Below are 24,991 nucleotides of genomic sequence, written 5' to 3'. Positions count from 1 at the left end.
ACTGTGTGCTTGGAAGGAATGAAAAGTCCTGGAGTCTGTACTGCACTGATGATCATTACACTGCCTGGCACAATAACAGAGACACACACATACCTCTCCCCTCCTCTGACTCTAACAGAGTCGCAGTGTTTCTCGACTGGCCTGCTGGCTCTCTGTCCTTCTACACAGTTTCCTCTGACACACTGACTCACCTGTACACCTTCCAAACTTCATTCACTGAAGCTCTGTACCCTGGGTTTATGTTAGGCCCTGGTAACTCAGTGTCTCTGTGTCAGATAGAGTGAGAGAGAAACACACTGTGACCAAACACAGCTGCTGACATGATGCTTCACTCTGTACAGCATCACACACACAACCATCTTATCGTGTGTGTGTGTCAGTGTGTGTGTGTGTGTGTATGTGTGCGCGACTGTGACTGTGACCAGATGACATCCAGCAGATGATAGAAGAACACTCGTCCATAAGAGACTTGAGACTTGTGAGTGTCTCTGACACACACACCTTAATGTGGGCGTGTCTCTGACACACACACACACACACACCTTAGTGTGGGCGTGTCTCTGACACACACACACAACTTAATGTGGGCGTGTCTCTGACACACACACACCTTAATGTGGGCGTGTCTCTGACACACACACACCTTAATGTGGGTGTGTCTCTGACACACACACACACCTTAATGTGGGCGTGTCTCTGACACACACACACACCTTAATGTGGGCGTGTCTCTGACACACACACACCTTATTGTGGGCGTGTGTGTTTGTTACTGTAAATACACTTTAACCAACAGTCACTGTCAGCAGAAGATTTTATATTCAGGGACACTGTGTGTGTGTGTGTGTGTGTGTGTGTGTGTGTGTGTGTGAGTGAGTGAGTGAGTGAGTGAGTGAGTGAGTGAGTGACTGAGTGTGTGTGTGTGTGTGTGTGTGTGTGTGTGTGTGTGTGTGTGTGTGTGTGTGTGTGTGTGTGTGTGTGTGTGTGTGTGTGTGTGTGTGTGTGTGTGAGAGTGATTCCCTTGTTTGATGAAATCTGGGCAGATGATGGCCAGAAGTTGGAATGGATGTTTAAGGCTGAAATATTTACTATTCTTACTAAAGGTTTCTGTACTTTACTGAGTATTTTATATTTCTGACAGCTTTGTACTTTTACTCCCTACATTTGAACACAAATATCTACTTCTCATTACATTTTCAAAGCAGGCTCGTGACTTCAGTATAAAGCACAACAGACGAAAACATGTAACGTTTGTTTGTCTCACTCACTTTGTCTCGCGCTGCTCTCCCAGCTTTCCCGCTAGTGCCTGCAGAAACATCCGCGTGCGTTCCCCTTCTGTATCAAGCCAAAGAGGGTGGAAGGAAAGAGTGTGTATTGCATGGGTGTGATGCATTTTTAGAAACAGCCGCTAGAGGCGCTGCGGTAGCGCTAAAGCAGCACCGCCGCCATCTTGGCCCCTAAAACAACAGCAGCAGCAGCAGCAGCAGCAGCAGCACAATGCATTTTGACCGGGAAGATTAATTTGAAGTTGAAAAAGAATTTCTGTAGCTACTGTACTTTGTAGGCGGGATGTTTTACTGGATGCTGTTTTTACCATAGACAGACAGGGTTCACTAGTCTCCTTTTGGGCCAAAATGGCGGAGGCGCTGTATGTTCATGGTCAAGCTAACCAACGTGAACAACTCCACTTCCTGTCACAACTTTCAAAATAAAACACCCTTGACGTTTAATTGAATTCTATAAAGTGCCAACGTGAAAATAATGTAGCCTATTTAAAGTGACAGGCTAAACCTGTAACAGACACATCACATCAATGATGCAATGTAATGAGGGAGACAAAGTAGATGTTATTTTAAGGATTTAAATGATCGCCTATTGAAGTTTTTTGTGGACAAACCATATCAGACACAAATTATTAATCAAAGTACAGTTTTTTTTTAATATAGGCCTACATCTTAAAATGTGTTTGGAGGGGATCTTTTAAGTTTAATAGTCTGAATTATATTAATATTATGTGAGGTTTGCTATAGCTTTGCAGAAATACTTTATATACTTTTATATACTTAGTAGGCTACATTTCAGAGGCTGTATTCCCCCCCCCCCCTTTTTTTACTTGAGTAAACAAGTTGAATCCGTACTTTTACTTTTACCAGAGTCTTTTTTACACAAGTAACTGTACTTCTACTTAAGTAAAGAATGTGTGTACTTTTCCATCTCTGGCTATTTGTATTGTTGCTGTAATATTTTCTGTTGTTTCTCTTCACTGCATGGGCCTTAACTCATTGAATGCCATGGACGTCCTTCGACGTCCAATTAAATAGTGACGTAGAATGCCACGGACGTCCTTCGACGTCCAATGCGTTTTTTGACGGTGGGACGTCGATCAAAGCCTTCCGCAGCTCCTGTACAACTATAGTAGCTATTGGAGGTGTATAACCTATTTTACGGACTCATTAGGTGGCGACAGTGCTTGCTCGGTGCAGTCCAGATTAGAGACAGGTCCGAGAAACAGCCTAAAAGCCGTGGATCAAAGACAACCCGATGCATGCTCCCAGAGCCATTTGCTCTGTCGCGGGAGCTGACATTGGCTCCGAACAGGAGTCAATCCGCGCTCACAACTGAGCCCCTCTGTCCCTGTCTGTCTGTCTGTCTGTCTGTATAGTTTCTCCACCCGATTAGCAGACAGGAAAGCAGCCCCTGACGCCAAACCATTCAGCAATCCGGGTTGGCTCTTCCCTGCTGTGGCGCTGAGAGCCGACAGCAGCACACAAACGCAGCACTCCGAAAATATAATGGTTGCGTGAGGCTGTGTGCAGTGTGGGGAGGAGTTTACGGGGGGAGGGGGGGAGGGGGGTGGTGCACGCAGGGCATCACACAACAACTACGTCACTACATCAGAAAATATTATCTTCAGACTCAGTGAATGTGCTTGAAATGCTGCATTTCACAAAAGGCGGATTATCTCAGCTAATAATTTGAAAAGCCTGAAAACGCTGAAAACAACCTATCTTCTCCGGCTCATAACTAAAGAACGGAAAATGGTATCAATAAACTTTTTTTTGCTGATGATACAATAGAGCCAGCTCGTTCTTGTGCGTGTTCGGTGTTTACATAGTAATATCACACAATATTCTGTGGGCCTCGAGAAATCACTGAAAACGCTCTGAAAACTCTGGCACTGGGAGCATCCGTTCTCCAAAAGTGGCTGGCACTGAATGAGTTAATGGAGACAGCAAAACATCTTTACTATGGCAGAATAGTTGTTAATATGTTGATTTTGTTCCCAACACTTTGTAACTTTGTTAAGAAAAGTGAACCACAAATGTAATGCACATTGTTTTCCTCCACAGTGCTGACATGCTGGTTTCACAAATTGATTGTGTTGATGATTAAGTGACTATATGCATAGAAAGATTGAATCTTTTACCAGCATGTGATGTGAAGCCAAACATTTTTGTGCTTTAAAAAGAGCAATAAAGTTTTTCATTCCATGAATCAATAAAGTGTTTCTTCTATATTAATTCCAGGAAGTGTATCAAAGCTGCTGGAGAAAATATGAAAATAAATGACATAACTGAGACAGGTGTGTATTGGTCAATACAGAGGTGGGTAAACTAGCCAAGGTGGGTAGTTTATCCACCTTGTTTCCCCTCATTAAGTTATAGAGTTGATCTGAAATAGGTGAGTAAACTCTGCCTCATTTGAAAGAGGTGGGTAAACTGTGTTTACCTGCGTTTCTTTAGCCTCCACTACGCCCCTGAACTGAGACGATTTCCCTCCTAAAACACAACAAAGTGTCTTCATGTTTAGAGCAGATGTGGAATCAAAAAGTCAAATGAAGCAGCAGTTACCAAAGAAGAAACATTAGTGAAGATGGAAAGACTGAAGGACAATCCTGTTGTTAATGTAACTGTTAAATGTAGGCTTATGTGTAAAGAGGGCAGCGCGGGATGCAACATTGTCTGCACAATTGCATTGTCTGCAATTCACTGTCAGTGAGCAGTCAGCGTCTTAGGCCGTGTTCACATTACAGGCAAATCTGATTTGCTGATAAAGTCATTAATCATCATTATCTTGATTGGTTTCCCAAATCGAGTGTGTCCGCACTGCCACAAATCTGATTCTCAAGTCGGATCTGTGTGTCCAGACCTAAACAGCCTATCTGCATGGGTTGTTATGGTAACGACGTGGGCGTCAGTGCAGAAGCATTTGATGACGAGTTGCGAGTGACGTTCAAATCAGATTTGGTGGATCTGCGCGTCCGCACTGAAGTCACATCAGTCGAAAGCAGATTGGACCCATATGTGGTTTGGGACAAGTGACACAAATCAGACTTGGAGCATCCAGACTCATAAAACCAATCTGGATAAAGTCATTAATAGCTCACTAAAGTTCACAAATCAGATTTGGCCTCCTAGTCTGAACATGGCCTTAAAGGATGTCAGCATTTACAGTCTTCAGTGTTCCAGAGTGAGTAAGGTGGAGGCTGTGCGTCTGGTCCTGGTGGTATTGTAACTTTGAGAACAAACGTCTTTTATTGTGAGCTTATTGTCCTGGTCAGTGTTGGGCAAGTTACTTTCAAAATGTAATATACTACATATCACTAGTTACTTTCATTTGAAAGTAATAAGTTACTTTACAATATTACTTTCTGTGTAGAGTAACTCGTTACTTATTACACTACTTTTGCATTACTTTCAACAAAACAACAGCAGCAGCAGAATGACATCGCCGCCCCGGAACCATCCCGAAAAATAATTTCAACGGCCTCGAAATCAGTGTAAACAAATTCTAAATGTTATTCTTTTCCTTTGTTATTGTCATCTATAGTGGTTATTTGCATAAAAAAACACAGTTTGATTAGGAAATGATATCTTTTTGAAATATGTGGTTTGATTTAATCAAACGTAACTCAATTTGTAACTTGAGTTACTCGACAAAGTAACTGGTATAATATTATTGAAATCCTATAAGTAATAAGTTATATTACTGAGTTACTGCTAAAAGTAATATATTACATGTAATATGTTACTTTTGTAATGAGTTACCCCCAACACTAATCCTGGTGCATCCAGTTAACTCTTACATAGAAGCAGAGAGATATTCCTCCTGCTTATTTGTCCTCCCGCCTGTCGCCCCATAACGTGATGCTGCTACATATTGCTATAGCTATATTGAGTTATTGTACCTGTTACTACTGCCAGTCTGCACTTAGTACAGAACGCCGCTGCCAGACTCTTGATCGGAACCCGCAAAAGAGACCACATAACTCCTGTCCTTGCCTCCCTTCACTGGCTTCCAGTACGCTACAGAATAGATTTCAAGGTTCTCCTGTTTGTATTCAAAGCACTCAACAACCAGCCCCCCTCCTACATCTCAGACCTCCTATCCCCCTACTCCAACACTAGAGCCCTCAGGTCAGCCGATCAGAGGCTCCTGTGTATCTACCCTATGTACAGCACTTTGGTTGATATGTGTCATGTTTAAATGTGCTCTATAAATAAATCTGATTGATTGATTGACTGCTAAAGATGGCCAAGTTATCGCCAAGGTCTTCAGAATAGCAAAATGACCATGACCTTTCAAAGTCAAAATCACCCAGAATGATGATAACAATATCAGAAATGAATTCTGCAGACCATAATCAGTGGGAATGGAGGTATTAGATGTGTATATACTCTCAGAAACAAAAAAGCTAGATTTTCATCACAGCCGATGGCAGCCATATTTGATTTGGCCATAGCGTCATTCGTGACACTGTGGCCGACGAGCACCTCTGTGATTTTTCATGTCTAGGGACCCATTGACTCAGTTCAAGTGAGAAATTCTCCTAACACCAAATTGTATACGGGATCACTCACAGGCCAGGTACAGCATTAATGCCTATACCTATAACAATACATCTTCATAAGAAAGTCAGAATCATTATTAAGGGAAATAAAAGTAGGCAAGAGGAGTGGGGACCAAGATGATAGAAGTCTTCTGGCACATTGCCAGGTGTTTGTCTGTCCTTCTGTCAACATCACATCATCACCAGTCACCACTGTGTCAGATGCAGTCACACAATGAGATCACAATGAAGGCAGAGGTTTAAAAAAAGAGGAGGTGTGGTCTGAGGAAGGGGGGTTGACCGCAAAGTATGCATTACATCTAAATAGTCTAAAGATACCTGTCATGTGACTAAACTCTCTTTTTTTATTCGTCTATATTTAACAGGGACAGGACAGGGCCTGGTTTTTTGACCAAATAAATACCTCAATGTTGATATTGCGACAATATTGTCAGGAAATAAATAATAATCAGTAATGTGGATATTCAATTCAATTCAATTCAATTCTTTATTTCAGACCCAGGGAGATCCATATCACAGTAAAAAAACAGCACAGTACAAAATACGAAATGAACAACAAAGGGGAAACATGTAAGGCCTTCCACAATGTTCAATGCCTAATATACAGACATGTTCAGCAGTGGTTCCACAGTCTGGAAAAGAATCTGACAGAACTTGGTACAGGTTAGTCAGGACAGAGATGAGGTCATTTTCTGACACAGATGCACAGATGATAGAACGACCAAGTGGGCAAATAACAGAACAGCTTAGAACAGTCTGATGAGTTCAGAAAATGACATCACTTTTCTGTCATGCATACAATGTCTATTGTCTAGTACACATGGGACTGGGATGGATTTGTCAGCTGGAAAGAGAGGAGAGAGACACGTACCATTTGGAAACCAGGTCAACTTTTATTTCAGGACAGAGGACAGACAGGTTCACAGCTGAAAGCGCCTGAGGTGGATCAGAGTTCAGTTGGGTCAGAAAGACGTCCCACAGATACAAATGACATGGATGAAGGATGTCAGGACAGAGGGAGCATGGGAGGCACAGTGATTAACGCTGGTATGCCCGCTGTTAGGATCACATTCCTACTATTCAATTACACATCCAATGTCTCAAGACCTCAACAAAAAAAGCCTTCTCCAACGTTTCTTCCTCAACTTATTTATCTACATCTCAACCTCTTCTAACTGGATTTAAAGCAAGAATCCATCGTGTTTTCATAAGAAATATGTTGAAGTCGCTTAGACAAGAAGAAGAAAAGTGACAGGCAGGACATAGATAAGGGGTTGTGTGTGTGTGTGTGTGTGTGTGTGTGTGTGTGTGTGTGTGTGTGTGTGTGTGTGTGTGTGTGTGCGCGTGCGTGTGTGTGGTGGGGGTGAGCAGGACAGTTCATTGATTGACAGAGACAGACTTTCTCAGCAGCTGAGTCTCAGCACAGATACAGTCCAGAGGTTACTGCTATTAATACACCCCACACCACAGACACACACCACGCGCACACAGACACACACACACACACCACACATACACACACACACACACACACACACACACACACACACACACACACACACACACACACACACACACACACACACACACCACACATACACAGACACACACCCCACACACACACACACCCCACAGACAGACACCACGCGCACACAGACACACACACACACACACACACACAGACACACACACACACACACACACACACACACACACACACACACACACACACACACACACACACACACACACACACACACACAGACACACACCCCACACACACACAGTCACACACACACACACACACCACGCGCACACACACACAGACACACACACACACACACCACACACACAGACACACACCACACACACACACACACAGACACACCACATGCACACACACACCACACACACACAGACACACACCCCACACACACACACACACACAGACACACACACAGACACACACACACACACACCACACACACAGACACACACCACACACACACACACACACACACACACACACAGACACACACCCCACACACACGCCTGACTTTTACAGTTGATGCGTGCAATTTTGGCATCATCCTTGACCCTTTAAATGTGTGACTTTTCAGCACTACTCAATTTAATCCCAGCTCACAATGGTAGTCTAATATAATAATATATATAAAAATATAAATAATAACATATATATATATATATATATATATATATATATATATATATATATATATATATATATATATATATATATATATATATATATATATAATAGTCTAGCAAAAGTTAAGTACAAGACTTCAGTGTCTCTAGTTCAGCCTTTCTGTGACCTGTGATCTTCTCAGTAGGATCAATGTGACACCTCCTAGGCCCAAGAGATGCATGGAAGGTGACAACATCATTTGGGGAGGGTGGATGTGAATGAGAGAGAGAAGAGACTGGGGAACTAGAGTTACTGTGGAGGGGAGGGGGTGTGAGGGAGGGGAGGGGAGGGGGTGTGAGGGAGGGGAGGGGGTGTGAGGGAGGGGAGGGGGTGTGAGGGAGCGGAGGGGGTGTGAGGGAGGGGAGGGGGTGTGAGGGAGCGGAGGGGGTGTGAGGGAGGGGAGGCGTCATAGCTTTAGCGCTGCTGGACAGAAGTCTCTCAAGGTAATATACCAGATCTGCTAACGGCAGCCAATGCTGACTGCAATACAGAGGCGGCCATTGTGCTCCTACACAAGAAATACAGGGCTGGTCAGTGACAATCGGCCCCTCGACAGGACGGGAACAGGAAGCCACAACACAAGGTCAGAGAAGACCGCGGGTATGAGCTCAACTCCACATTTTTGCAGCAAAGCAACAAGTTCACGGAGTTCTGGGGGATTGCTGGCATTCTTCACTGCGTGTCAAATCCAAACGGGCTGAGCCACAGCCAAGCAACAAGAACATATTGGATCAGGACCGGTTACATTGGGAGATTAGCATCGAAGCAGACGAGACTGAGGCAACAACCTTCACTTGATATTTGACAAATGCATGGAAAAGCTAAAACTGGATCCTTAACCCAGCAACAAGCAGAAGGGATTGGATGTTTGATGAATCTTGGATATTGAGCTTGAACTAAACATACACCAAGCAGATACTAGATCTACTGGAGCTGTGCTGCACTGACACAAGCAGATACTAGATCTACTGGAGCTGTGCTGCACCGACACAAGCAGATACTAGATCTACTGGAGCTGTGCTGCACCGACACAAGCAGATACTAGATCTACTGGAGCTGTGCTGCACTGACACAAGCAGATACTAGATCTACTGGAGCTGTGCTGCACTGATACAAGCAGATACTAGATCTACTGGAGCTGTGCTGCACTGACACAAGCAGATACTAGATCTACTGGAGCTGTGCTGAACAGACACAAGCAGATACTAGATCTACTGGAGCTGTGCTGCACTGACACAAGCAGATACTAGATCTACTGGAGCTGTGCTGCACTGACACAAGCAGATACTAGATCTACTGGAGCTGTGCTGAACAGACACAAGCAGATACTAGATCTACTGGAGCTGTGCTGCACTGACACAAGCAGATACTAGATCTACTGGAGCTGTGCTGAACAGACACAAGCAGATACTAGATCTACTGGAGCTTGGCTCCACCGACACATTGGAAGAGGAATCTGGCTGTGGGGATTTTACAGTGTGCACATTTGTGACTCCTGGAGTCTGTGGAATGCTTGAAGCCAGCTGTCACTTCCTTCACGCCATGCACACTCTACTCTAGCAGCTAACAGCTAGCAGCTAACTGAATGACCGCAGTGGACTTCACCCATTTTCTCCACGCAGTCAGCAGATCTGGATTTCGGTCAAATAATTTCAGGACCCCTTTTTTTTTTTCTTACATTCCAGCAACGCAGCCCAGTCTTCAAAAGGACTGGAGTGTGTCTAGAGCGGTTGTCTTTTGCTCGGTACTGACGCCGTGTCTCTAGGATTCTAAGTGTATGCTGAATTGTCCCATGCAGGAAAGATCATCCACAGCTAGAACGGCCATTTCAAGTACCTTCTACAGTGGATTACAGCTTCTTCACATGAAACACGGTACACTGCTGCATTCAGAGACAACAGCAGTCTATTTTCATTGACTCTGTCTCAGAGAAGTTGAGTCCAGATCCCATCAGTGGTGGTTCTGGGTCCAGATGTTCCTCAACACAATGCTGGTGGTGGTGACGGACCTGGCGGCCCGGCTCCTGGGTAACACCGCGTTCCGGCGCCACTTCCACCTGTTGCTGTCGGCGTTGGTGGTGTTTGGGCCGGCACTAAGCCTCTGGGTGTCCCAGTACAGCATCTTTGCCAAGAGGACCCACTTCCTCTACAGGTGAGGCTACTTCCTGTTTACTTCCTGAGACAAAGGTTGTGTCTGTAATGCAAGGAAGCTTAATATCATCTAGTTACCTAACTAGATGATTGTTTAATTTAGGTATCTCATTTTAATATAGGTGATTAAAAAATAACTTGTTTCAGACGTCCTCATTCTTGAAGGTAGCATCGCACCGACAGGTCGCACTGGTGCTGTTTCCATTGAATAGACCTTTTCTGACCAAGCTTGATGAAGTGGTTTCCCAAAGCATTTGGCAATAAATTAGTATAAAACTGCATGGCTGTTTTCTCTAACGTTGTTATAATCCAAACAGGTCGAGGCTTCACAGGCAAACGTGTCATTGTTACACTTTTAATTTGAAGGCGAAGAAGGGAAATGGTACGTGTGAAATGATAGAATTGGCAGACCAGTGTGCGATGTTTTTTTTTGGATGATGGCGAAGGCTATACGAAGGCATAACCCGCCCCTCTCTGCCTCTGATTGGCCTAGCGTCAAACTTCCATCCAAACACATTCGCTTGGCTATCCTGCATTACATCTCTTACTACAGTCTGTGGTCATGTGTTTGGATGGAAGTTTGACGCTAGGCCAATCAGAGGCAGAGAGGGGGCGGGTTATGCCTTCGCATAGCCTTCGCCATCATCCCAAAAAAAATATCGCGACCAGTGTCAATTCAATCTACTCAAACCATTTCCCGTTTCGGCCTTCAAATTAAAAGCGTGAAACCAAGCTAACTTGGAACGTTGCGTTTCACCAACAAATGTGTAACGTTACTTAAGATGCAGTACCCCCTCCCCTCCAGTCAAGTCACTATACTTCAGAAGTTCAAACCATGTACAAGCTGTTACACTGCCAGTGAGAGCTGTGTCTCGCACACGCTCTGTTGTATTCGAGATATACACATACACTTTCTCTGTCAGCGTTTTGCACTGTAAAAAAACACGAGCAAGCCGAGGAATACGCAGTAGACACTCAGTGTTTTCTTCACACTAACCGTTGTGCCTTCATCATGTATCTGGTCATCACAGCGCTCAGAGCACAGTATTATGTTGAAGCTTGGGGGTCAATATGCCATTTTGTTTACGCCATATTGTTGTCTTGTCCAGTCCGCGCAGCATGTTCAGATGCTGCCATCGTCAGTTTGTTAGTGATCGCCGTCATCTGAATATTTCAATGTGTCAGCAGTCGGCCATCTTGCCGGCAGAGGCTCTCTGGCTCACAGAGTGTCACGGCACCTCAGCTAAATCAGATGTCATAATTATGATATCGTTGTCGGAATTGTCTTCAATGTCCTCTGCAGTTTTTTTTTTATTACTTGAAGGAGCTGTGATGATGAGGTTTGTGTTTTTCTTCTGCAGTTTTTTGAAGCTCTACATTGGGTGACGTTCATAGTGTCGTTCAGCCCAGTGTGTTTTCAAAGGGAATGATCCAATCCAATGCAAAGGGAGGGCTTTTTCTTTTCTTTTCTTTTCTTTTGTTTGTTTGTTTTTGTTTTGTTTTGTTTCTTTTTGTTTCCTTGCTGCGGCTTTAGGATGCAATTATTGACAAGGTCGTTTGTGCATCGATGACATCACACAGCTTCACTTTTAGTGCTTCACCTTGCCTCCTTTCACTTTTTCATGTCTCACTCTTCTTGTCAGTATGCAGCTCATATAATCCACCTTACATTCTCTGTTGTTCCTGTCTTTCTCTTTCCTTTTGCCTCAGTATTGGTCACATCACTGCCAGGTTAAAATGCAGGGAAAACCTTCCAGATCTTTCGTTTGTTTGTTTTCTATTACTTTTGTTTGTTTGATTACTTTTGTGTTTGTTTGTTTACTTTTGTGTTTGTGTTTTTTTGTTTTTCCTTAAGTGGCAGCTTTTGGTTTCTTTTGTAAATGAGACATAAGAGAAATGTTAAGCAGTGTTGAAGAATACAACAAAACAAGAGCAAAGCAGCATTTACAGGACATGACAGTGGCACGGAGGGGCAGAGAGGGGGCACCTGCATCGCTTTTGTAGTTTATTTCAAACAAATTGTTAATGTCATGCCATATAAATTATTTATATTAAATTTTTATTTTTGTAGTTTGTACAGATGTTAGTCACTAGACTGAAGTTCTATTTTTAAAGAGTAAATATATATTATATATAAATATATCTATTTGTTGCCGAGTTTGTTTTTTTGTTTTGTTCTGTTTGCATTTTGGAGAGGGGGGTTGTGGGACGGGGAGGGAGGGGTTTAGTTTTTGGAGTGAATGGTGCACTTGCAGGAGCATGAAGGAGAAGGTGTGTTTTGACCTTTCCTCTTGGCCCAAACTCCTTCATTGTCTTTTTGTCAAAATGTCTAAAACACTGTGACTTCTGAAAACTATGCTCAAGATGACCGTTGTGTTCCCTCACCTGCTATAGAAATTTAACTAACAAAATAAATTCAATGAAAAAAAACGATTCTGTGGTCTTTGCCAATGGATTCTTTTGATTTTGATCAGTAATGATGTCACAATGTCTATGACATCATCAGTGATGTCACTCGAGCACTCGATGATGTCATGGTCACTCGAGCAATTGTGATGTCACTGGACATCATGATGTCCATGACATCATCAGTGATGTTCCAGTGACACCAAGCTAGGTTTGAGTCTGTAATGTTTGTATTTAAAAAAAAAACAAATCACATAGGCTCAGAATGGATTACAAAAATGTTTGGGGAAAATGTCAACTTCCAAATGTAAACTTCACACAGTCAGGATGTCACTTTGATTTTCCTCCACTGCTTCACATACTACACTACTACACATACTACACTACTACACATACTACACTACTACACATACTACACTACTACACTACTACACTACGCAGATTGTGTCAAATGTGTTTTCTTAGCCAGCAGAGTTTGTTGCCATTAAAAGTCATCACATGAACAAACACACACACACACACACACACACACACACACACACACACACACACACACACACACACACACACACACACACACACACACACACACACACACACACACACACACACACACACACACACACACACACACACACACACACACACACACACTGTCTGGAGAGTGTCTGGATCATGGCTTCCTGGATCATTGTTGTGACTCATCTGTCTACCTCTCTGCCACTGCACGTGCACGCACACACACACCCGACACACACACACCCGACACACACACACACACACACACACACACACACACACACACACACAGAGCTATCGCCCACATACACACAAAAAATTCACACTCAAGAACACGCACACACACACACACACACACACACACACACACACACACACACACACACACACACACACACACACACACACACACACACACAGCAGGCCCACCTGTGTAGATGAAAGGTAGATGCTGTAAATTCCTTGGCTTCACACACAACAACTCCTCGTTTGCAGGCGGCCCGTGTCTGAATCTGATACCTCAGCCTTTAGAAGTTACTGTCTGTCTCACACACACACACACACACACACACACACACACACACACACACACACACACACACACACACACACACACACACACACACTGTGCAGTTTATCAGAACCAGTTCAGAAAGTCCCTGAAAACCTTTAACACATTGAGTGCCACAGCGCTTCAGTAAAATTGTCTGGAGCCTGTGCCAGGTTCACTTCCATTCAGTTGAAAACAGCTATAGAATTTTTTCTATTAGGGGTATATTGACAGGACTGGACTCAAATGAAACATTGGACACTCCTGCTTCTCTCAAAGAAGAAATTTTGTTTCTAGACAGTTCCATTATGAAATGACAGCCTCTGCAGGAAGAGCACTTTCAAGGGTTTTCTGCTGTTTTTTTTTACTTTCCGAGATAAACACACTTTTATGTAAACAAAGGTCACAGAATGAATTCTGCTTCAAGTGTGATAAAATGCTATACCTAAATGAAAGGTTGGAATGTCTACTTTACCTTGGGGGAAAAAGTATGTAAAAAGAATGTTTCATTGATTTTTTACAAATATTTGAACACCGCTTAGTCCAACTTCAAGACGCTGCTTTTTATGGCATCAAGGTGTATGTTGCAGGCCATCTCTCCATAAAGAAACATGATATCAACTTTTTTTTTTTTGATGATGAAAGTACACTTCCTAAGCTTTCATTTGGTGTGTAACAATCAAATATTCCACCACAACATTTCATGCAGTGTATTCTTTTCTTCAAAAAAACCTTCAAAGTAGTTTCCAAATAAAACACATTTTTATGCATAGTATTTTCATAATAGCCCACAGAATGAATTCTGCTTGATAAAATGCTATTCCTAAATGAAAGGTTGGAATGTCTACTTTACCTTGGGGGAAAAGTATGTAAAAAGAATGTTTCATTTATTTTTTACAAATATTTGAACACCGCTTAGTCCAACTTCAAGACGCTGCTTTTTATGGCATCAAGGTGTATGTTGCAGGCCATCTCTCCATAAAGAAACATGATATCAACTTTTTTTTTTTTGATGATGAAAGTACACTTCCTAAGCTTTCATTTGGTGTGTAACAATCAAATATTCCACCACAACATTTCATGCAGTGTATTCTTTTCTTCAAAAAAACCTTCAAAGTAGTTTCCAAATAAAACACATTTTTATGCATAGTATTTTCATAATAGCCCACAGAATAAATTCTGCTTAGAGTTGAACAAAATGCAATACCTCAAACGAAAGGTTGGAAACTCAACTCAAGTCAATAACAACAAGTATGTGAAAAGAATCTTCCATTTATTTTCTACAAATATTTGATTCCAGCTTTTTTTTTTTTTTTTTTTCTCAAAAGAACCAACACATTTTATGAAAAAAAGGCATACACATGACTGATGCTATTACTGTGTTACAACTGCTACTATTCTTGTTACAGTAATGACACTGCTATTGGACGGCTTGACAACAGTCAGACAGCAGGCAGTTTGTGTTTGGAGGTAACGTTACTGTAGTCTTGAAGGACTGAATCCCGCTACAGCTTTCTCTCCAGTGTCTCTACTTTTCAACTGTCAAAGCAAATAAACATACTAAAGCTTGATGGACTGCCCACACACTCGTTGACACTAACTAAACTAAACTAAACACTGCATCACTGGCTGAAGCGGGGGTGGGGGGGGGGGGTCGGGGAAAGTATCACTGTGAGTGATACTCAAAGTAGCACGGGTAGAGGCAGAGAGGTACGTGGTCACAGCCAGGGCAAACGTACTTGGTCTCTTTTCGGAGTCCCTTGGCTGCGCAGTGCGCACATTTTCGATATATTGTTTTGGTGGCTGGGTCTGCCACTGGCAGTGGCACGTGCCCCGCGAAGTCCACATCCAGCCTCGCTGAAGCGGACCTTTTGCGTGGGTGGGCTGGTGCTCTTCCTGGAAGAGGAGGTTGGGGAGGGGCTGGAGGAGGAGGGGGATCTGCGGTCCAGGACTTGAGCACAGACAGGATGAAGTCTTTTAGGGTTCTGCAGCTGGTCGTTGGGTTGCGTGCCCTGTACACAATGAAAGCATTGCTCATTGCGATCTGCATCAGGTACATGACGAACTTAGAGCTCCATTTTGCAGTCTTCCTGATGAAGGGGTAATAGGAGATCTTCTGGTCCAGGCGATCCACACCACTCATGTACTGGTTGTACTCCACCACGCATGCTGGCTTCCTCTGGGGGACTCTCTCACTGTTTCCTTTTTGTCTCACCGCCACAGTTGTCATCTCATCCTGGTGGAACGTCGAAATCATCCGGACGATGCGTTTGTCTCGCCATGCCAGGACCATCACTGTGTCATTGTGACGAGCGCGTTGTTCACCTACTGCCAGGTCAGACGTGGTTACCTCGCGGATGGACGGCGGTTCTCCCCTGTTCACACGGAGTGTGCCAGCTGAGTGGATCTGGAGGCCGAGGAGAAGACGACACATTGACTCGCTGTTATAGAAGTTGTCCATCCACAAGCGATAGCCAAAACCCTCAAGGCCGGCAATGAGGAAGCGCACAGTGTCCTGCAGGGTACTGTGAGTTCCACAGTATGGCTTCATGGCGTAGCAGTAACCATTGGCTGAATCACACAGTATGTAGCTCTTGATTCCATACTTGGTGGGTTTGGCAGGATTGTAAACACGGAAACGTAGTCGTCCTCGAAAGTGCAGCATCCCTTCATCCACCGAGATGTTTTGTGACGGCTGGTACAGCTCCTTGAATTTGGAGAGGAGCAGATCAAGGACAAGACGGACCTTGTGGAGCCGGTCGCTGCCATCGACCTCCCGATTGTCGCTGAAGTGGAGAAACCGCCAAATGAGCTGGAACCTGTTGCGTGGCATTGTGCTCCCGAAGTATGGTGTTTCAAGCGCCAGATCAACAGACCAATACTCGGCCCAACTCGGCTTCTTGACGATGCCAGTAAGGAAAAGCAATCCCAGAAACCGCTTCAGCTCCACCAGGGTCAGCGGTTGCCAGGCGTTTACCCTGGAGTATGGCAGACGCAGCTCCTCTATGACAGCAATACACTGTTCAGCGTACTTGTTGGTCTGATCAACAATCAGCAACATGAGCTCGTCACAAAGGAACAGTTCCACAAAGTCGACAGGCTTGTCGGACTGCAGTGATGCTGCCGCACTGGGACCTGGCACTGCGGTGAATGGCAGCGTTTTGGGGCTCCAGTCAGCCATATCCCGCCAGCTCGGAGGATCCAGGGAGGGACGAGACTTGCCCGCTGAAAACAATGAAATAAAAGGTTTTTCTTCAGACAATTGTGATATGTAAACAAGCTGTCTTTTTGACAAAATCCAATAATCTTCTCACCTCTTTTGCTTGAAGATGCCGGCAGATGCTGCTCTTCTTCCTCCTCCTCCTCCTCCTCCTCCTCCTCCTCCTCCTCCTCCTCCTCCTCCTCTTCTGTATAGTAAAAGTGAGTTTATAAAAATATATTGACATTTCTTGAAGGAAAAAAAGTTTGTTTTCAATATCAGATGAATAATTGTAATTCTAAAATGGCCTTCATCTCACCATCACTGGAGCTCAAGCGCGCACGACGTGTGACGCTGGGGGGACGTGTGACGTCGTCGTCTTCTTCCTCCGAGCTGTGCTCCAACTCTGAAATTGAATATTTTACATGGTATTATTAGTATGCTAACTAATTGCAGGATCGTTATTCTTACCAAGCTTTGTGTTGACGAAAATAAATTGATGAATAATAAAAGGTGTGTGGGTGTGTTTATTTTATTTTTTACATTTTTACCTCCTCTATTTTTCTCCTGCTTCTTTTTATTATTAGACATTACATTACATTACGGCATTTGGCAGACGCTTTTATTCAAATCGACTTACAATATCAGAACTTACAATATCACATTTTTGTCAACAATCGAGAAGTCATCTATGCATACAATCGTCTGGCATTTACAGCTTTAGTAGTAATAGTTTCCTGTAAAGGATCAATAAAGTAGGCTATCTATAGCCTATATGTAGGTTCTAACCTCTGGAAGCCGCCTCGTCCAACAATGTTCGCCTCTTAGGTCCAGGGCCAGGGGGCTGCCATTCCTCATCTCTGGCGTCATCAGGAGATGATGAAGCCGTCTCCTCGGGCTCATCCGTGTCTGTTTCAGGGAGATCTCTCTCCCGAACAGCACGGCTGAGAGCCTGTTGCAGTGTGAGCTGCCCAGGCCCTGGGAGCGGCCCACCACGCTTACGCCTGGCCTTGGGCATGGCAGCTAAACTAACTAACGCTAGTCTAACTGTACACTAACGCTAATCTAAGACTAATGCTAGTCTAACGCTAGTCTAACACTAACGCTAGTCTAACAAAACAGACACACAAGACAGACAGACAGACAGAGACACACAGACAATTTTTTTTTGTTTTTTTGTTTTTTTTTACACAGATGCTATCTACCCTGACCTAACTAACGCTAAATGCTAACTGCTAAATCTAACACAGGCACACTCGCTAGCACACTCAGACACACCCGACACAACCCACCCACGCACGCACTCACCTCACACCAAGCACTCGAATCCACTCACTACACAATCTCACAAACTAATCTAAAATCGCTATGCTACTAAATGCTACTAAATGCTATAAATCTATTCTCTTCTTCTGCTACGGATACTGCTAATGCTACTGCTACTGACCAACCTACTCTACAAAGAGGCTCTGAGCGTCGCAAGGTTTTAACGTGGCTGCACTGCGCAGCTGCGATGTGATTTTTAAGGTGGCGCCGTGTGATCCCTTGAAGGGATTCATGCTCACTGGCTGGGTACGACCTTAAACAGAAGAATTATGGAATAATATGAATTATGATTTTAGGACGTCCACAGACGTCCTTGGCACTGAACGTTACTTTTTTTTAGGACGTCCACAGACGTCCTTGGCACTGAATGTGTTAATGGTAGAAAAAAATATTGAATTTCTAACATGCATAAGGCTATTCCAGCTCCAAGGACAGTGCAGATAATATATATATATTTTTTATAATAACACTAAATAATAAATTAAGTTAAATTATATTTACACTAAAGTCAGGTGCTTTCATCACATTCTTTATGTTATTTTCCTTTAACTTGTGCTTTTTTGTCTTCCATCCATAATTTATTTGTATTTGAATAAAAGTGGAAATAGGCATAACATTCTTTTTTTAGTTTTTATTACACTTGTAGTTCATTTGAGCATATTAAAGTGGGCCTCTAGGTGTGTCGGGAATCGAACCAATAACCCACCTGTCAGGTAGCAACACAGACACAGGGACTCAACCTGCTGAGCTATGAGCTGTTTGGAGTTCATTTTCTGAATTCTACACACTGTGTTCACACTGACAACAACACAGAGCATAAAGAGTGAAGTAGGTTGGAATTAAACGGGTGAGAAGCTGTTTATCTGACTGAGCTCGAGTCAGAGACTGACTAGACTCCTACATCAGCTAGCAGTTTGTTTGAGGATTTGTTTACTGATTGGCTGTTGAATGAAGTAATACATTTAAAATTACACCTAGCAGGGGTTCCTCAGTGGCTCAGTGAGTTGAGTGTGTACCATGTAAGGCTCAGTCTTTTCTGCAGTGACCCCGGTTCAAATCCGGCCTGTGATCATTTGCTGCATGTTCTACTCTCTCTCTTTCTCTCCCTCACCCTTCTGTGTCTCTCTCACACTTTACATCTGTCAATAAAGCATAATATACCCCAAAAAGATCTTTAAGATTAAAATAGTGTCAAATAAAGAAAGATTGCATGTCATGAAACCACCTGACCTTAGTATGATTTTAACTTAGTTTATGAATTGATGTTATTTATTATACATAAAAGATTATCTGCATGTTCTTTTTTTTTCTACCATTACAAGTTTTCAGGGACTTTCTGAGCTGGTTCTGATAAAATGCACAGTTCAGAGATCCCTCCCCCACACACACATGCACACAAACATCAGATTCATGATGTTTTACAGCAGCGATTTAACTTTTTTACCCTGGGTTTCCTGTGGGCGAGAGACCTAGGCAGAGTGATAGAGTGAGAGAGAAAAAACAGAATTTGGTTAAAAAAAGTTGAACACGAGCTCCCGCTGTAAAAAGTTCAACCTGTGTGTGAGACAGGCAGAGGCAGGTTGAACTTTTTTTAACCAAATTCTGTTTTTTCTCGCTCTCTCTATCACTCTGCCTATGTCTCTCGCCCACAGGAAACCCAGGGTAAAAAAGTTAAATCTCTGCTGTAAAACATCATAAATCTGATGTGTGTGTGTGTGTGTGGGGGGGGGGGGGGTCTCTGAACTGTGTAGTTTATCAGAATCAGTTCAGAAAGTCCCTGAAAACCTGTAATGGTAGAAAAAAATATTGAATTTTTAACATGCATGAGGCTATTCCAGCTCCAAGGACAGTGCAGATAATCATATATATATATTTTATAATAACACTAAATAATAAATAAGTTAAATTATATTTACACTAAAGTCAGGTGCTTTCATCACATTCTTTGTTATTTTCCTTTAACTTGTGCTTTTTTGTCTTCCATCCATAATTTATTTGTATTTGAATAAAAGTGGAAATAGGCATAACAATCTTCTTTTAGTTTTTATTACACTTCTAATTAATTTGAGCATATTAAAGTGGGCCGCTAGGCGTAAACAGCTGGTGACGTAAAATATACGGGCGGTGCTGTAATATGTCTCCTCCATCAGGAATCAAACCAATAACCCACCCGTCAGGTAGCAACACAGACACAGTGACTCAACCTGCTGAGCTATGAGCTGTTTGGAGTTCATTTTCTGAATTCTACACACTGTGTTCAGACTGACAACAACACAAAGCATAAAGAGTGAAGTAGGTTGGAATTGAACGAGTGAGAAGCTGTTTATCTGACTGAACTAGAGTCAGAGACTGACTAGACTCCTACATCAGCTAGCAGTTTGTTTGAGGATTTGTTTACTGATTGGCTGTTGAATGAAGTAATACATTTAAAATTACACTTAACAGGGGTTCCTCGGTGGCTCAGTGAGGTGAGTCTGTACCATGTAAGGTTCAGTCTTTTCTGCAGTGACCCCGGTTCAAATCCGGCCTGTGATCATTTGCTGCTTGTTCTACTCTCTCTCTTTCTCTCCCTCACCCTTCTGTGTCTCTCTCACACTTTACATCTGTCAATAAAGCATAATATACCCAAAAAGATCTTTAAGATTAAAATAGTGTCAAATAAAGAAAGATTGCATGTCATGAAACCACCTGACCTTAGTATGATTTTAACTTAGTTTATCAATTGATGTTATTTATTATACATAAAAGATTATCTGCATGTTATTTTTTTTTCTACCATTACAGGTTTTCAGGGACTTTCTGAGCTGGTTCTGAACTGTTCAACTGCACAGTTCAGAGATCCCCCCCCCCCCCCCCCCCCCCCCACACACACACACAAACATCAGATTCATGATGTTTTACAGCAGCGATTTAACTTTTTTACCCTGGGTTTCCTGTGGGCGAGAGACATAGGCAGAGTGATAGAGAGAGAGAGAAAAAACAGAATTTGGTTAAAAAAAGTTGAACACGAGATCCCGCTGTAAAAAGTTCAACCTGTGTGTGAGACAGGCAGAGGCAGGTTGAACTTTTTTTAACCAAATTCAGTTTTTTCTGGCTCTCTCTATCACTCTGCCTAGGTCTCTCGCCCACAGGAAACCCAGGGTACAAAAGTTAAATCTCTGCTGTAAAACATCATAAATCTGATGTGTGTGTGGGGGGGGGGGGGGCGATCTCTGAACTGTGCAGTTTATCAGAATCAGTTCAGAAAGTCCCTGAAAACCTGTAAAGGTAGAAAAAAATATTGAATTCTTAACATGCATATGGCTATTCCAGCTCCAAGGACAGTGCCGATAATCATATATATATTTTTTATAATAACACTAAATAATCAATTAAGTTAAATTATATTTACACTGAAGTCAGGTGATTTCATCACATTCTTTGTTATTTTCCTTTAACTTGTGCTTTTTTGTCTTCCATCCATAATTTATTTGTATTTGAATAAAAGTGGAAATAGGCATAACAATCTTCTTTTAGTTTTTATTACACTTCTAATTAATTTGAGCATATTAAAGTGCGCCGCTAGGCGTAAACAGCTGGTGACGTAAAATATACGGGCAGTGCTGTAATATGTCTCCTCCATCGGAAATTGAACCAATAACCCACCCGTCAGGTAGCAACACAGACACAGTGACTCAACCTGCTGAGCTATGAGCTGTTTGGAGTTAATTTTCTGAATTCTACACACTGGGTTCAGACTGACAACAACACAGAGCATAAAGAGGGAAGTAGGTTGGAATTGAACGAGTGAGAAGCTGTTTATCTGACTGAGCTAGAGTCAGAGACTGACTAGACTCTTACATCAGCTAGCAGTTTGTTTGAGGATTTGTTTACTGATTGGCTGTTGAATGAAGTAATACATTTAAAATGACACCTAGCAGGGGTTCCTCTGTGGCTCAGTCAGTTGAGTGGTTACCATGTCAGGCTCAGTCTTTTCTGCAGTGACCCCGGTTCAAATCCGGCCTGTGATCATTTGCTGTGTTCTACTCTCTCTCTTTCTCTCCCACACCCTTCTGTGTCTCTCTCACACTTTACATCTGTCAATAAAGCATAATATAATATAGAACCCTATGTTACTTTACCCCTGGATAGATCCAGAAGATCTTTATGTGCCCAGTTGAGAACGGGTACCCTCCCTTTGGCTATTGAGGTTGGCAGGTTCAATTCTATTGCTGAGGAGGAGAGACTTTGTACTGTATGTGAATTAGGTGTTGTGGAAGATGAATTTCATTTTTTGTTTCATTGTACGCTATATGAGGAACCAAGATTATCTCTATTTCAGTTAATGCAAAATAAGAAACCGGAACTATTTTGGTCAGGAGATGATGCGAAGTTGGAATGGTTGTTCAGAGATGAAGTCTTCAGTATGGCTAGGTTTATTGGGAGGGCTTGGAATCTCAGAATGGAGAAGCTGTTCATCTGAATATATAACTCTGTCTTCTTTATGTTTGAGCATTTTGTAGCTTGTTTGTTGATTTGTTTGTATTGTTGAACTTGAATGATTTGTGTCTTGTAAGCCCAGACGGGCTGGGCACCTTGAATGTGGTGCATGACACAGAAATAAAAAATTATCTATCTATCTATCTATCTATACCCCAAAAAGATCTTTAAGATTAAAATAGTGTCAAATAAAGAAAGATTGCATGTCATGAAACCACCTGACCTTAGTATGATTTTAACTTAGTTTATCAATTGACGTTATTTATTATACATAAAAGATTATCTGCATGTTATTTTTTTTCTACCATTACACGTTTTCAGGGACTTTCTGAGCTGGTTCTGAACTGTTCAACTGCACATTTCAGAGATCCCCCCCCCCCCACCACACACACACACACACACACACACATCAGATTCATGATGTTTTACAGCAGCGATTTAACTTTTTTACCCTGGGTTTCCTGTGGGCGAGAGACCTAGGCAGAGTGATAGAGAGAGAAAAAACAGAATTTGGTTAAAAAAAGTTGAACACGAGATCCCGCTAATTTGAGTTAGTGTGGACCAGTGACATCACTGGTCCACACTAACTCAAATTAATAACTCATTAACTCAAATCAACTCTCAATAACTGTCAAACTAGATGAATGACAGAATGTTTGACAGTTATTGAGAGTTGATTTGAGTTACTGAGTTATTAATTTGAGTTAGTGTGGACCAGTGATGTCACTGGTCCACACTTTAACACTCAATAACTGTCAAATTAAATGACAGACTTCAAAACTGTTTACAGTTTTCTGACTACTAATGATACAAAGCTGGTTGAAAATGGGCAGAGTGTTCCTTTAATAACTTTAGCAGCAAATCGGATTTGTCTGTAATGTGAACATGGCCTAACTGTTCTTTCATCTTTTCTCCTCTACCCTCCTCTCCTATACACCCAGGATGTTCCTGCGCTCGGGCTGGGGCTGGACGTGCCTCTTCGTGGGCTCCTTCGTCTTCCTCCTCTCCTTCTCCATCCGTCGCTCCATCTCCCTCTCCCTGCGTCACCTCTCCCGGCTCGGGGCGGCCGGCGGGCTGTGGCTGGCTTTCCGCCGGCTCCTGGACCTGATGGAGAACGCCACGGGATGCTGCTACGAACCGTTAGCCGCCCCGCTGGAGGACGCCGGCGGCCAGTCTCTCCTGCTGCTGCGGGAAGGGGACAGCAAGTCCGAGTGCCTGAGGGCCGGGATGCTGTGGAGGGGCTACGAGGTCTCACAAGACGTCTTCCTCCTCTGTCTCTGCTGCCTGCTGCTGGCCGAGGAGACGGCCGTGTTCGGCCCGTACCTGAGTCTGGGCGGGACGGCGGACGCGCCTCTCCGCATCCTCTTCCTGTTCTGCGTCCTCTTGCTGGGCCTCTGGGTGTTTCTGCTGCTCTGTCTCTTGGCTTACTTCCCTCAGTTCCCCACACAGCTGCTGGGGGGCGCTCTCGGGTGCCTCAGCTGGAGGGGCCTGTACCAGGGCTTTTACCGGCTGGGTGCCAGCTGGTACTGCCCCGGTCGTCCCGGACTGGGGCTGCTCAACACCAAGAGCGGCACCGGAACTGAGGGGGATGGGGAGGCGAGCCGAGATCAGTGACATGAACTGAACGGATCACAGAAATCAATTGAGATGCAATAGAGGAACGTTTTACTCAGATACAATGATGGATCTAATAAAACTATTACAAAGATGAACTGAGGACATATTTTCCTTCATTGGTTAAGATGCCATCAAGAAGTTTAAGATGCCATCAAGATGTGTGAAGTTTTGCAGTTTTCAATGTGTCTTAAACTAGGCACGCAGTGTGTAAGAATTGATAATGCTTATATTCACAGCAGTCACCTTGTGTTGAACAAATGGACAGAGACGGGTGGACTTTCACAAATTCATCTGTGCATCATAACATTGTTTACCCATGCTCTTAGTCCTCCAAGGTTTTACTCAGTGGCAGGTGTTTCTGCTGGTTGTCCACATGACGAGACAGCTTTGAAAGATGTAGTAGACCTAGAGACTAAATATCTCAAGAAGAACCCAGGCTGGAGAATTCCAGGAACACTGTTAATCGAGGAATACTGGCATCAGACAGATTTAAAAGATACAAAGATGGACAGTTATTTAACAGATAAGGTCGATGTTTGAAAGACTGATGAAAAACGATCGCAGTCCAATACTTTGATGGGAAACATGAACGAGAAGTAAAAGAATAAGATGGACAAACAGTATGGCTGATGCATGAACACATCCATGTCTCTCGGTCAGTGTCTTCTATGAGCCTGATCAGAGT

General features: G+C 43.1%; 2 protein-coding genes across 2 annotated transcripts in view; both read left to right on the top strand.

Moving 5' to 3' along the window:
- The window catches only part of LOC310797146 (NLR family CARD domain-containing protein 3-like), a 64,452-nt gene extending 63,632 nt beyond the window's left edge, over positions 1-820 (top strand). Inside the window, exon 7 of the mRNA XM_083659456.1 lies at positions 1-820. This exon is cut by the window's left edge and continues 261 nt beyond it. Within this exon, the coding sequence (XP_083515582.1) occupies positions 1-284 (284 nt within the window). The 3' untranslated portion in view covers positions 285-820.
- Positions 821-10,032: 9,212 nt separating this feature from the next.
- On the top strand, positions 10,033-24,303 carry LOC310796688 (fat storage-inducing transmembrane protein 1-like; the record flags this gene model as incomplete). Its single annotated transcript, XM_083658934.1, has 2 exons — positions 10,033-10,211; positions 23,631-24,303. The coding sequence occupies 2 exons, from the start codon at positions 10,033-10,035 to the stop codon at positions 24,301-24,303; spliced, it is 852 nt and encodes a 283-aa protein (XP_083515060.1).
- Positions 24,304-24,991: the final 688 nt, after the last annotated feature.

This window comes from Poromitra crassiceps, assembly GCF_964638095.1.
Source record: "Poromitra crassiceps genome assembly, chromosome: 23".
Lineage (NCBI taxonomy): Eukaryota > Metazoa > Chordata > Actinopteri > Beryciformes > Melamphaidae > Poromitra > Poromitra crassiceps.
The sequence above is the reverse complement of the archived record's forward strand: the minus strand, read 5'-3'. Positions and strand labels throughout refer to the sequence as shown.